General features: G+C 42.3%; 2 protein-coding genes across 2 annotated transcripts; both read left to right on the plus strand.

The window, feature by feature from the left end:
* The first annotated feature begins 6,620 nt into the window (after window positions 1–6,620).
* On the plus strand, window positions 6,621–7,917 carry LOC110688028 (protein LURP-one-related 11-like). The gene is made up of 3 exons (XM_021864696.1): window positions 6,621–6,989; window positions 7,107–7,337; window positions 7,468–7,917. Exons 1-3 carry the CDS (start codon window positions 6,708–6,710, stop codon window positions 7,600–7,602), a joined length of 648 nt encoding a protein of 215 aa, XP_021720388.1. The 5' UTR covers window positions 6,621–6,707; the 3' UTR covers window positions 7,603–7,917.
* Window positions 7,918–9,695: 1,778 nt separating this feature from the next.
* On the plus strand, window positions 9,696–13,766 carry LOC110688027 (translation initiation factor eIF-2B subunit alpha-like). The gene is made up of 5 exons (XM_021864695.1): window positions 9,696–10,354; window positions 11,125–11,277; window positions 11,365–11,506; window positions 12,329–12,570; window positions 13,458–13,766. Exons 1-5 carry the CDS (start codon window positions 9,890–9,892, stop codon window positions 13,662–13,664), a joined length of 1,209 nt encoding a protein of 402 aa, XP_021720387.1. The 5' UTR covers window positions 9,696–9,889; the 3' UTR covers window positions 13,665–13,766.
* Window positions 13,767–14,573: the final 807 nt, after the last annotated feature.

The raw sequence follows: 14,573 nt of genomic DNA on the forward strand, positions 1-14,573 counted from the left end.
ACCGGGCTGAAGCTCTTGATAAATTTCATAAGGTCCCTCCCAAGATGCTGAGAGTTTGCCATGAATGCGACTTTTTTGAACAGCTGCAGCATTCCTCAAAACTAAATCCCCAACTCTGAGAGGTCGTTGATAGACTCTTCGGTTGTAGGACTTGCTCATTCTGAGCTTGTGTGCAGCCATCCTTTCTCGGGCTAGATCTCTAATCTCGTCAAGGAAGTCGAGGGACTCTTTCATGAGCTGCTCATTTTCCTCGGCTGAGAAGAGATTCACTCGTAGGCTTTCTGAGCCCACTTCCACTGGAAGCACTGCTTCGGATCCATACACCAGCTGAAAGGGTGAATGCCCCGTTGCCTCCTTCTCGGTTGTCCGGAGTGACCAGAGGGTTCCCGGAAGTTCCTCTACCCACTTGGACTTTTGATCCTCTACTCTTTTTCTGAGAGCGTTAAGGATCTGTTTATTTGCGGCTTCGGCTTGGCCATTACTCTGAGGGTGGCAAACCGCGGAGTAAGCCAATTTTATCCCGAATTGATCAGTGTATCGGCGCAAGGGCAGGTTGTCAAACTGTCTGCCGTGGTCGAACACAAAAACTTTTGGGATGCCGAACCGAGTTATTATGTTCTGCCAGATGAACTGTCTGACAGTTTGCTCAGATATGCTTGAAGCAGCTTCCGCTTCAATCCATTTGCTGAAATAGTCGATTCCGACTATCAGCCACTTTCTTTTGTATGGGGCCTCGGGAAAGGGTCCCAGAATATCCAACCCCCATTGTGCAAATGGAAGAGGATTAAGAATTGGCTGGAGATCTAGGCATGGCCGATGGATTACCGGTGCAAATTTTTGGCATTTCTCGCATTTTCTGACCATGTTCTTTGCATCTGAGATCATTGTAGGCCAAAAATACCCTGCCCTGAGAGCTTTGTGGGCTAAGGTTCTCCCTCCTATGTGGTTTCCGCAGATGCCGAGGTGAATCTCTCGGAGAATATAGTCGGCATCCGTTGGACCCACGCATTTCAATAATGGAGCGGAGAAGGATTTTCTGAGGAGTTGGCCGCCGAAGACGAGGAATCGTGAACTGATCCGCTTTATCTTGGAGGCCGAATTCCTATCCTCGGGGAGCTCGTCCCTGAGTTTATAAGCCAGGATGTCATCCATCCAGCTCGGCTCGAGTGCAGCGCAGCAGATTGATATTGCTTCGGCTACACTCTTTTCTCGGCGCACCTCCACATAGACAGAACGGCTTAACTCAGTCAGAGTTGAGCTTGCAAGTTTGGAGAGTGCGTCCGCTTGAGCATTTTGACCCCTTGGGATCAGCTCTACTTCGAAAGATCTCAGCTTCGCAATTGTCGATTTGATCCTTGTGAGGTAAGCTGCCATTGAAGGCTCTTTAGCCTCATACTCCCCCCGGATCTGATTGGCGACCAGCTGAGAATCTGTCTTGAGGTAGACATGCTCGGCTTCCAACGATATGCACAGGTCTAAGCCAGCAATGGCTGCTTCATATTCGGCCTCGTTGTTAGAGGCTTTGAATGAAAATTTTAGTGCATACTCGAAGGTTTTGCCTTCGGGAGAGGTAATGACGACCCCTGCCCCCGAACCGTTCACGGTGGAGGACCCATCCGTGAAGACGGTCCAGATTTTCCTCCTTGCATCCAGAGTCTCCTGATAGGAGCACTCGGCCAAGAAGTCTGCCAAGGCTTGCGCCTTGATGGCTGTTCTCGGCTGATAACCGATACTGAACTCGGTGAGCTCGAAAGCCCACTTTGCTAGTCTACCGGATTTTTCAACCTTGCCGAGGACTTTCTCTAATGGCTGATCAGTTAGAACCGCTATTTGATGAGAATCAAAATAGGGTCGCAACTTCCGAGCAGCCACCACCACTGCATAAGCCACTTTTTCTAACAATGGGTAGCGCGTCTCGGCATCCGTCAGGGTGTGGCTGACGAAATAGATCGGCTGTTGAACTTTTTCTTCTTCCCTTAGCAGCACCGCGCTTACCGTGGCTGGACTGACCGCCACGTATAAGTATAGGATGTCTCCTACGACTGGCCTTGCCAGTGTTGGGAGTTGAGCCAGGTGTTCACGGAGCTGCTGAAAGGCTGACTTTTGTTCGTCTCCCCATTCAATGCCTTTTGTATTTTGGAGCTTCAGCGCCTTGAAGAAAGGGAGCCCTTTGTCTGAGGCTCGTGAGATGAACCTGGACAAGGCAGCCATTCTCCCGGCTAGACGCTGAATATCCCTTTTTGTCTTCGGCTCGGGGAGGTCTAAAGCAGCTTGTACTTTGGCGGGGTTTGCATCAATCCCCCTCTTGCTGACCATGAAGCCGAGGAACTTGCCTGACTTCACGCCGAAGACACATTTCTTCGGATTCAGCTTCATTTTGTATTTTCTGAGGGTGGCGAAGGTTTCGGCTAGGTCCGTGACATGATCTTTTTCTTTTATGCTTTTGACGATTGAGTCGTCAACATAAACCTCCATGTTTCGGCCTTTTTGCTCGGCGAAAACCTGATCAACCAACCTCTGATATGTTGCCCCCGCATTTTTCAATCCGAAGGGCATCATTCTGTAATTGTACAACCCGGAACTTGTTATGAACGCTGTTTTAGCTCGGTCCTCGGGGTGCATGAAGATCTGATGGTATCCCGAGAATGCGTCCATGAAACTGAGCAGAGCATGCCCGCTTGTCGAGTCGACCAGTTGGTCGATCCTCGGCAGCGGATAGGAGTCCTTGGGACATGCCCTATTCAGGTCCGTGAAGTCAACGCACATCCTCCAGTTACCATTTGCCTTCTGAACCATTACAACATTGGCCAGCCACTCCGGATACTGACAGGGTTCAATGAACCCAGCATCTAGGAGCTTATCGACCTCAGCTGCGATGTTCTGGTTCTTTTCGGCGGAGTAGTTCCGCTTTTTCTGCTTAATGGGTCGACTGGAGGGGTCGACATTAAGCCTATGGGAGACGAAGTCCGGATCAATCCCGGGCATTTCTGCGGCTGAGAAGGCGAACACGTCTCCACTGGCCCGTAGGAGTTGGACGAGTGCCGCACGGGTGTTTGGCTCCAGTGACGACCCGATGCTAACACATCTGTTCGGATCTCCTACGGTCAGTTCTATTGACTCGGTCAGGTCATCCGTTTCCATGCTCTTAGAGTTGGATTCCTCGAATTCCGGCCTGCTATCAATATTAGCAGACTTTCCTGACCGCGGCTGGCCATCAGAGTCGTTCGGCTCTGAGGCGGAGTCAGCCTTTTGGCCCCCATCAGATTTCTCGTTGTCTGGGGCTTCATTAGCCGAAACGTCTGAGCCTCTCGGCTTTTTGGCGTTTCGGTCCCGGTGCTTTTCCTCCCCATCGCCACGGTCGCCTCGGCGAGACGTGGATGGCTTGAGGTGATTGCATCGGCGGGCTTCTTTTTGACTGCCCTTTATTTTCTCGGAGCGTCCCTCGTCTGAAACGTATATCATGATTTGATGATACGTGGAGACGACTCCTTGAATGCCGTGAATGAGGGGTCTCCCCATGATCACGTTGTATGCAGATGGAGCATCTACGACCAAAAATTCGGCCATGATATTCCTAGCTGCTCGGCCTTCGCCGATGGTGACAGGAAGTGTAATCTTCCCGTCAGGATACGAGGAAGAGCCGTTGAATCCAGACACCGGGTAGGGTGCGGGGGCCAGGTGCTCGGCTCCCATCCTCAGCTGGTCGAACGCTCCTCGGAAGAGGATGTTCGCCCCGCTACCGCCGTCGATGAGGGTCCGCCAGACGTTGCGGTTGGCGATGCCCAGAATGATTACTAGTGGGTCATCGTGGGGGTATACCACCCCCTCACAGTCTTCGGCTGTGAACAGGATGTTCGGCGCCGGTGACTGGGACTGCCGAAGCTCAGCCTGATGAATCTGATGGGTTAGACCCCTCAGTTGGCGTTTGGCTGTGCCTCGCGAGATTCCCCCGGAAATAACTAGGATGTCGAGGGACTCCTTGCCCTGAGGTCCCTTATCCTTCTTCCGAGCGAAGTTGAGGTCCTGCCGAGAATCTTTTTCAGCTTTTTTCTCCTCGCGCCTGTCCGCGAGGTATTGGCTCAGGTACCCCTTGCGGACCAGATCCTCAATCTGGTCCTTCAGCTGGACGCAGTCCTCGGTGCGATGTCCGGGTGAGTCATGGAACTCGCACCACTGGTCCTTTCCCCTCGTCTGATGCCAGGGAGGCAACGGACGAGGTTTTTTGAATCTCCCCTCGTCCTTCGTCGTGCTGAAAATCTTAGCACGGGGAAGGGAGAGTGGAGTGTATGAATCGTACCTTCCCGTGTAGGGAAAGTGTCTTTCCTTCTTCGGCTCGGCAGCAGAGGACGGTTCTGAGGCCTTAGCCTTCCCTTTCCTCTGCGCCGAGACTTCGGGCTGCTGCCCTTTCGGCTTCTCAATTCTCGGACGAGACTGAGACCTGGATCTGTTCCACTCCTCGGCTCGGATGAACCTATCCGATGCTTCCAAGGCTTCCTCCAGGGTCTGCGGGGGATGCATGACCATGAAGTCCAGGAACTTTCCAGCTTGGAGGCCGTTCCGTAGCGCGAACACGGCCAGGCCTTGATCCAGGCTTGTGATTCCGGATGACTCGTTGCTGAAGCGAGTCAGATAGTCGCGGAGGCTCTCGTCCTCCGCCTGCTGCAGACTCATTAGCTCTGCAGTGGTCTTCTCTCGGCGGTTGGCCGTAGAGAATTTGCTCTTGAACTTGTTGGAGAGGTCGCTCCAACCGGTTATGGAGCCTTCCTTGAGCCCTTTGGTGATCCAGGATTGGGCAACACCTTTGAGGGTCGTAGGAAAGTATTTACACCAGGTAGCCTCAGACCTCGGGTTCAGATACATGTGCCCCTCGTAAGAGGCAATGTGATCCTTAGGATCTGAGGTACCATCGTAAGTAATATGTGCCGGGATTTTGACCGTTGGCACATGCTCTTCCAGAATCCACTTCTGGAAGGGCGAGTTCGATGGAACCATGACCGCCTTCCCCTTGTACCCGGCCTCAGGGACCTCGCTCCCTCCTCTCTCAGAGGTGGAAGTGGTTTTCGTCCCCGGCTGAGACAAGGTTGGGTGGGGTCCGGTATCCTCTGGGAAGGTGAGGCGGCTATGCACACTCACCTCCCTCGAACCCAAGCGTTCGTGAACGCTTTGGCGGGCGAATTCCGGGTCCTTGGAGGGCCCCATGGAATTCTGAGCTTCAGAGTGGTCAGAGGGTTGAGGGTTCCTCCTCCTCTCCTTACCGGAGTTTAGGGTGTCCCCTCGCCACCTCTGGCCGAGCTCTCTATGTGGTGGAACTTGTCCACCATCATCCTGACCGATCCTCCTTTTCAGGTTTCTCGGCTGGTGATCATCAGGCATCTGGATTGGAGCCCCTTGAGCTTTAAGGAACTCCATGCAGATGGCCACTGCTCTGGCCACTTCCTCGGTGGAGGGTCCGGAGGGAGGAGTCTCCCGCGGATGTGACCTGGATTGCACGCTATGGCGCGGCGGGGAGTTCCTCGCACCTGAGCCACTCGGTCTCGGGGATGGCCCCGGCTGCCGTGTGTGGTGCGAGGTGTTCTCCTCCTGGAGGCTAGGACCTCTTGAGGCTTCCCTTTCCGGAGAAATGGGGGCCTCCGATTCGGAAGAGGCTTGCTCCGGGGAGGGATAAACCGGCTGGCGTTCCCTCACCGTAATCTGGCCTCCTCCCTTCTTAGCCTTCTTGGAACTCTTTCCACTCTTAGTCATGGCGACTGCCGGAGTGTTTGATGACTGACGCGAAATTTAGTAGCGTTCCCCACAGACGGCGCCAAATTGTTTCGGATGAAAACAATCGAATCTCGGAAGATCCTTTTATCTTGAGGGAACTTGGTCTCGGTCCGAACGACGCAGGAGCCGAGGGTTTCCTGCACAACAAATACACGTAAACTAGCCTCGGGGGGACGCCGAGGAAGGCCCCTCCGATGCTTAAGTCAGTATATTAGAGAGAGAAAGCTGTGCAAGAGTTTAGTTGCTTGAGGCTTTATTGTCTTACCAAGAATTGACCAAATTGTTGGCTTTTATACCTTGGCTAATGAAGGAGGCGGATTGGGCCCGGAAGTCAGTTGGGCTGGGCCAAGCTGATTGGGCCGTTGACTGACCTTGACATGGCTTTGAGGATGTTGATTTTTGACTTTAGCACATTTGGAGAGTTGAACCTTAACCTTGGGCTTTTAATTGGATCATTCAGTGACCAGGCCCAATTGGACTAAATTGGACCCAAACATGCTTAATTCCTTCTTAATTGCCAAAACGTACGACCCCCATGAGTCTTCTTTATACAATGAATTCAAATGAAGTTGCTTTCATGAGTGTGACCTATAAAATTTTTTAAACCAGAAGCAGTCAAATATATAATATAATTAATCATGCACAAACTTTATATTATAATTTTATAATATGGTTTCATACTTTTACCCTCCTCATGCACTACTACTTACCAACGACCCTTTTTTTTAACAAAATCTCAAACACAAAATGCCATTAACTCCACCATTAAAAACTAGATATCTTAAACTAATGATTTGACTTGCGCATAATTAGGTTGCTTAAAACTTTAACACTTATATAAAATGCCCTCACCATAACTAAGAATAAACACACCAATAATCTCTAACTCTTCATCTACTTGTTAAAACTTAACAATACATTAAACTTTTATCTTAACAAAGAATATGTCAATAAAAATTCATCCCCATCAACTCGCGGCACCATTAGCAACTCCGGTTTCTGATCTATCAACCTCGCAACCGGATGATCTATCGCTCTCCTCTTCGGGAGAAGGAGAGATCTTCACCATTTGGATGAAGTCACTCATTCTTGGAGGTAAAGGTTGTACCGTTTTCGACTCGAATGGTGAAGTTGTATATAGGGTTGATAATTATTCTTCTAAAGGTTGTAATCAAGTCTTCCTCATGGATTCTCAAGGCCGTGTTCTCCTTACAATCCTAAGAAAGGTAAATGAACAAAACAAATATTATTTCAATAAAAGGGTATTTTAGTAATTTTATATATGATATCGCTATCTTTAATTTGTAATCGAGTTTACTAATACTATTTTGTGTGTGATGCAGAAATTTAGACTATTGGCACGTTGGGAAGGATATAAGAATGAGAAAACAAAGGGAGAATCATGGTGGTTTCAAGTGAGAAAAAGTTGGAAAATTCCTAAAATGCCCTTGGGAAATGAGGTGGTAGTGAATTTGTATCATGATAAAAAATCACCCGCATTCAAGATTGAGAAGAGCAAAAACGACTTAACATCATGCAAAATTGTAAATAGATTGGGAGGTCTCATTGCTGAGGTAAGAATCAACATCAATTTTTCATATATTCATCTAATTATTTCAACATAAAGATTAAATTTCATTACATATTATATGATACTAGTACTACAATGCAGTCGTCTTATATTTTGATGTTTGTATTATGCAGATGAAAAGAAAACAATCAACAGGAGGCGTAGTTTTGGGAAGGGATGTATTGACATTAATGATTGAGCCTAATATCGACCATTCTTTAATTATGGGATTAATGGTTGCATATAATCTAATTCACTGTAGAATGTGAAGACTTTTTATTTTCTTTTGTACTTAAGGATATAAGTATAGATCGAGTGCCCAATGTTTTTTTGGGGTTTTGGGATCATGATCCAATTGTAGATATTCTTTTTTTTTTTTATCTTTTTTTATTTCTATCTTGGACAGTTGTTTACAACTCGATGCTGTCAAAAAAGATACTAAGATGTATGTAAATGACATGATTTTTATCCGACTCCCATGATTTGCATAATTGCATATGACTATTGTTCATGTACGTTATATTATCATGTATATACACTCCAAATTTTGGTTTCAATCAATGTTTGTTGTCTCTTTGAATTTCCGTTTCTGTTTTCATTTCCATTGGCCGGTTTTTGTTTTTGTTCGACGAGCGATGATGTCGAGAAATACAGCTTCATGATGGGATCATTCTTTTCCTTCTTGCATACTTGTTGATGATCTAGTAGTAACATTGATTTACGTTACAAGTTGAAAATTTACAAACAATAATAGATAGAAATTAAAGATTATCATTATTATTGTCATCATCTAAAAGTTTACATCAATTTCTGCTATGATAACATTACTACCTTGCCAAGAATTTGAACAATCCTAACAAAAAGAATCGAAAAAATAACTTGGTATAATGACAGGAATTTGTATGCTATACGACTATACGAGTATAATTAAGTAATAGAGTGTGAAATTATGGTTTTTGTGTAAGTTTTGAAGCAAATCAATCGAAGTAATTTTTGGATGAACAATGATGTGGACTTAGACCAAATTTCAACGTGCAAATTTGATTATCCTTATTCTTTGAAGTACATGATCATTACTTTAGATTTATTTGTTTGTTTGATTTGGGATTATGATGCGTGGGTTCAATCTATTGTAATTGGGTCCACAAAAAAAGAATGTCCCAAAGGCCAAAGAGAGATTATTATTCTCATTCCTTAATACTATTAAAGCTAATGAGGTATTTGCTTTTTACACTATGTTTATAGTAATACTACTGATATGGTAGCTTAAGATATAATAGTACCTAAACAAAAGAAAGTTCGTTTTGATTTGTTTGTATTTTAGTTTTAGGTCATTAGATGGCCTTGGCTTTTGAGGATATGTTTGCCCTCTTTTGAAGGATACAAGAAGGTCTCTTCGGTTGGCTATACGGTCAGGGATTCTGTGTCATGGCCAAAAAAAGAAAATTAAAAAGCCGTAATCCTTATCATGACTTCCATGTTTTACTCTCGCCACTTGACATTGATATGGTAACTTGTCATTTGTCATTGAATGACCATAACTTGCCAAAGGTAGGCTCAATTTGAAATAATTTTTAGCCTTTAGTAAATAACAAGTATAATAGGGGAGAAGACTTTGTATATAACAAGTCTACAGCAATTAGCAAGTAAAGTTATGGTTCAAATACCAATTATTGCAAATAAAAATATACAAATGGAAAAATATTTGTATTATACAATTAATCTTACAGCCAAATTGATAACAAATTTTTTTTCTCATGTCTCCTTTTCCAACACTACATCCACCATTGCAAGTAGGCAGGAGCTAATTATGGTTCTACCACTCTTTGAAAATTACATTTAGAACTTGTCACGGACATGATTAATTTCCCTCCTCATCCATGACAAGTTTCGAGTGATATAGAAAAAAATATTATTAGTTCTAATAACCTGTCTCTCTAAAGCTACTCTGTATTATATTTCATTTGAAAGGATAATTTTGGCTCGGAATCATAATCTACGCAGTCCGCATGTTTTGAACGTCTTCTACAAGCTCTACCCAATTTTCTACCAGAAAAATAAAATGTTCAAACTAATACCCCCTCTCTGTTTTTGTAATTATTGAGATTAAAAAGTAAGACGATTTCAACAAATATGCACAAAATTATAATTTTTTTATTATGTGTAAAACATTAATTATGGTCAATGTGCAAGTAGTGCAAAATGTTTAATCAACGCAATTACAAAAAACCAAATGGAGTACACAAAATTAGTGGAGTAAAGTGGGCTCTTCAAAAACAGCCGGCCCAAACAAACAGAACCTGAAGCCCAATCTTACGTGGCAAAATTATCCATTTTTTCTTTTCATATTTCCAGAATCTGCAATTTTTATCATTTTTCTCCATTTCCATTATTTTTATTTCTCCACTCCGTCGAATCCGAAATTCCGGCACCGGAAAATTCAATTATTCCGACGAATTTCGAATTTATTCTTACTTATATTCTCATTTCAAATAAAAAAAATCAAAGAATAATCAAAATTATTAAATAAAAAAAATTGCAAAAAATAGTGAATAAATGTGGTATAGATCTCCTTCCTTCATCCTTGATAACCAAGCACAAGAAAAATTATTACTTCAACAACAACAGCACCAGCAAAACGACGACGTTTTGAACCCACCACCACCTCCTTCAATGTCGGAAACTTCCGTCCTAAACCCTAACCCTAACCCTAATATTTCGGCGTATTATCAAACAAGGGCGGCTCATCATGCGGTTGTTACGAGCGATTGGTTGGCGCAAGCTCAGGCAGCCGTTGCCGGCGGAGTTTCCGGCGAGGTTACGGCGGCGGAGGTGGAGGATGGTTGTGAGGTTGAGAAGGGGGGAAGTGTGATTGAGGAGTTTAATAGTTGGCGAAAACAGCCTGATTTGGCTGAGGCTGTTGCGGCAATTAGGGCTTTGGCTTCTGTGATTAGGTCGAGTAATGCTACTACTATGATGGAACTTGAGATTGAGCTTAAGAAAGCTTCCGATTCTCTTAAGGTAATTTTTTGATTGATTTTGTTAGTTTTTATTTTTTTTTTTTTTTTTTTTTTATTTTTGGGAATTTTGAGCTGGATTAAGTGGTGTAAGTAATTTATCTGGGTTTAAGAAATTTGGGTGGAATTCTCTTTGATGATCATCATGTACTTCCTTCCTTTTTGTTCGATTGATAGTTTTGGATTCATGGGTGATTTTGTTGATCAATAAAGGGTATGCCTTTCAACATTTACTTACTATTTAAGTTCCGAGTAATGAGAGATAGGGAATGTAGCGCGAAGCAAATTATATGTTTCAAATGATTGTATTAGCGTTAGAATTTGTTGAGGAATGGGGACCCTGTTAATGGTTGTTTTTGATTTATTGTGACTTGTATAATTGACAATTTAAGTTGGTTCTGCTGCATGCTGTGAGAAACGTTGTATTTTCGGGGTTATTTGAACATGAAGTGAATGTAGGCTTATGTACAGGTTTTGTATCTAGCATCAGTGCATTACATAGTATTATGTGGAACAACTTGTTTTTCTTATAAAATTGATCAAATGCAGATGTTTGAAGTGATTGCTTGTTTTCTGTTTTATGTGATGTGAAGCTGCTTTAGAACCTTGTAATGGTTGAAATAGTACCTCATGGATACTATTGTTGAGCTAGGTGTAGCCTTTTTTGTTTTAGTTGTTACTTTCCGGTGCCTTGTTAACTGAAATAGGATTTGAGAATGCCACCCCCTTCTCCATCTCTTCTAATTCAATCCATTTGCCATCATAATATTTCAGTCATGGGATGCAACGTCCATCTCGTTAACTGCTGCTTGTGATCTGTTTATGCGATATGTAACCAGAACTTCTGCCTTAGAGTATGAAGACTTTAATTCCGCTAGGTCTCGCTTGATCGAACGTGCAGAGAAGTTTGGGGAGATATCTTACAAGGTGAGTATAGCTGTCAATGAGTTAAAGAATATTTTAAGGTCATGAGGTGGAGAAACTAGAACAATACAATTGAGTTCATTGTTGCAGGCACGTAGAATTATCTCAATGCTTAGCCAAGATTTCATATTTGATGGATGCACCATATTGGTTCACGGTTTTTCTCGAGTTGTCTTCGAGGTGTTGAAGACAGCGGCGCAAAATAAAAAGTTGTTTCGTGTTTTTTGCACAGGTTTTCTTCTTATCATGTTACTGTTCTTTAGATTTAACTTTTCATTGCCTTGGGCAGGATCTACTCTCCGTTCTCAAACAAGTGCACAAGCTGAACTGCTGAAGTGTAAATAATGGCCAAACAAACTTATATAAGTTGATTTTTGAATTATAGGGTTGTTATGACTCAAGTCTTTGAACAATTTCTTCATCCAATAACAGAGCCAAATGTGAATTAGTTCTCAATTGCCTTGTGGCTATTCAAATTTTTATGTTTATAAGTTGCCTATGTTGAAATTTTTTGACCCTGCATCAGTTATGGTATTGTAGAACTGTTTCAGATCCTCATGCCAATGTGTGCAAATACTAATGTGTGGCAATTTTATACGAAATGTTATTTAGGTTTTTCATTTTTCTGCCTAACTTAAAGAATATGATTTGTCCACCTCTGATAGCTAAATCTGTCTTATATTACTCATGAGTTCACGCTAGTGGGAGTAATTTAGAGAGGCTTCAGTGTTAATTCATGTAATAAATGACCTGAGGTTAGAGTACTTGGGAGTGTTGGGATGTATGAATGTGCAAATTGTCAGTGGAAAACTTCTAAGGAATATGTCTTCTGGGACTTATTTGTTCTGTGGACTCTGTTTTGATTATATTGGGAACTTATATGAAGGGTTTTTTACCAGAAGTAACTTCTTCTCTTCCTCAAAAGTAGATTCTATGTACTTTGTTTTTGTAGGTGTACATATTATTGCATTTTCGGTTATTGGCCTTCCTTTGCTTGCTTAATTTTGATTGCTTTTGTTTATATTTTTTAACTTCCATTGTGTTAAAATTACAGAGGGAAGACCCGACAGGACTGGATTACGTTTCTCAAATGAAATGGCCAAGCTTGATGTTCCTGTAAAACTCCTTATTGACTCAGCAGTTGCATATTCTATGGATGAGGTTGATATGGTTTTTGTTGGGGCCGATGGAGTGGTTGAAAGTGGTGGCATAATTAACATGATGGGAACCTATCAGATTGCATTGGTTGCTCACAGCTTGAACAAACCAGTTTATGTTGCTGCTGAAAGTTACAAGGTATGTTCTCTCTACATCTCTGTAACTTGTTTTGTCTCTGTGTGCTCTGGCGGTGTTTAGGGAAGGGGTGTAAGAATTATGAGATGCTCTGTCTGTCTGTTTTAGTAACAGTTTAACTCTTTAAAAGTGCCTGACTTAGTAGTAGTATCTGAAATAAATAAGCAAAGCTTTTCTATGCTAACCTATTACAAAGTACTTCATACAGAATTATGGAGTACTATATCATAAGCATCACATCAATTATATATATACTGAAGTTTTGAATATGAGTATAGCTTTATGACAAGGTAATCGGATATTCGGAGTACCATAGGCTGTTTATTGATTGAGTAATCTAGGCTAAAAATCACGGTCAAAAGGTCTGTATGGTTCTGGATTAACATTTTCTTTTACTGGTATGAATTTTCTTCCTTTTCTTTTTTTTTTTTTTTTTGTTTTTTTTTTTTTGTGAAGGAGGTATGAATTTTCTTCTTAAAAAGCTCAACTTTATTTTTCTTGTATGTGAAAATCAGTGGTCACTTACTCCTGAGTTTCAATCTTGAACCAAATAGTCCGTTTCCATTCCTTATTAAGCTCTGAAATTATTATTAACAACATTGAGTATAATTATGCTTCTCTGAAGTATAAATCATTGGTTGCTAATTGCCTGTAATTTGAGATTTCTCTGAGGTGGTTACTGCGAAACCAATTATACAATAGCATTACATCGGGGTGATGGATCTTAGATACTAGCTGGTCTCTGTTTGGCGCTTAAGAGTCTGGACACTAGATTAGCCTACTAGTGTATACTGGTGCAACTAGTTCATTTGTCTGAGTATCAATGGCTTGATGCGACTACAATTATATGTTTCGCTTGGCTTCCAACTGTCTTGTTCCTGCCCTTGCAGTTTGCCCGTCTCTATCCTCTGGATCAAAAAGACATGGCTCCTGCCCTCCGCCCTATTGACTTCGGTGTGCCTGTTCCATCAAAGGTTGAGATCGAAAAATCTGCCCGTGACTATACACCTCCACAATATCTGACTCTTCTATTTACTGATCTTGGTGTTTTAACACCGTCTGTAGTCAGCGATGAGCTCATTCAACTTTACTTGTAGTTGTGCCTGGATTGGATTTTGATTGTTGGGTTACTAATGTATCAGCATCGCGTAACTCTTATTGTAATGATAAAATCCCACATAGGGGTTCAAGTTTTGAAATTTTTGGTTGAAATTTTTGGTCATCAATGATATTGTTGTTATATATTACCATTTATGTATTAGACATTTATGAGTCGTGACTATGTAGCCTGTGGGCATCAAAGTATTAATCACCTACCTCATAAACTCGAATGCGCAGTCTGAATTTTGGTCATTGTTAACTAACTGATGGTGCAAGTTTTATTTCACAGTTTTGTTTACTGAAATTTCTAATAATTGAATTATGCCTAGCCAAATTTCGGGTAGAGCCAAAAGTGCACGGTGCACCGGTGAGGGTTGTGACCTTTAACCTGTTGTTCCAAATCCCAGATTAGGCGGGCCTGTTCAAGTTTGGACATAAATTGAGGCTAATCATCATATCAATTAGTATTTTCTAATTAAGTAATAGAAAATTAGATGAAACCCGTGCATCTTTGTTTGTACGGAGTATTTCTTAAAACAAATATTCGTTGTACTTAGTATATCATTTGATATTTTTATTTTTAAAAAAATTGTGAATTTTCTCTCATTCATTATATATATTTAGATAAAATTCCTAATCACAATAGTAGGATCTCTCATCCAAAATACTTCTCTTAACTGTTTGTTTGTCATCGGAAAATTATTTCCAACTACTTTCTCACTTGCATCGGATGCCTTGTTCTTCAATACAGGACCATTACTAGCTATAATCCTTATACCATCGCTTGCAGCTGATGCATATGTCCGTTTACTGCATAATTAACACACAAACACAAAAATTATTATATGTACATGCATGCCACTATTAATACCAAGTATCTATGCTTTAACCTAGGAAAACTAACG

Source organism: Chenopodium quinoa, unplaced genomic scaffold, assembly GCF_001683475.1.
Source record: "Chenopodium quinoa cultivar QQ74 unplaced genomic scaffold, ASM168347v1, whole genome shotgun sequence".
NCBI classification, from domain to species: domain Eukaryota; kingdom Viridiplantae; phylum Streptophyta; class Magnoliopsida; order Caryophyllales; family Amaranthaceae; genus Chenopodium; species Chenopodium quinoa.

Bases quoted from the DNA above. Each gene is read 5' to 3' on its own strand.
- LOC110688027 (XM_021864695.1), top strand. From the start codon at position 9,890: ATGTGGTATAGATCTCCTTCCTTCATCCTTGATAACCAAGCACAAGAA. The intron at 10,355-11,124 runs GTAATTTTTTGA...ATAATATTTCAG, and splicing joins AAGCTTCCGATTCTCTTAAG to TCATGGGATGCAACGTCCAT. The intron at 11,278-11,364 runs GTGAGTATAGCT...TCATTGTTGCAG, and splicing joins TTGGGGAGATATCTTACAAG to GCACGTAGAATTATCTCAAT.
- LOC110688028 (XM_021864696.1), top strand. From the start codon at position 6,708: ATGTCAATAAAAATTCATCCCCATCAACTCGCGGCACCATTAGCAACT. The intron at 6,990-7,106 runs GTAAATGAACAA...TGTGTGATGCAG, and splicing joins TCCTTACAATCCTAAGAAAG to AAATTTAGACTATTGGCACG. The intron at 7,338-7,467 runs GTAAGAATCAAC...TGTATTATGCAG, and splicing joins TGGGAGGTCTCATTGCTGAG to ATGAAAAGAAAACAATCAAC.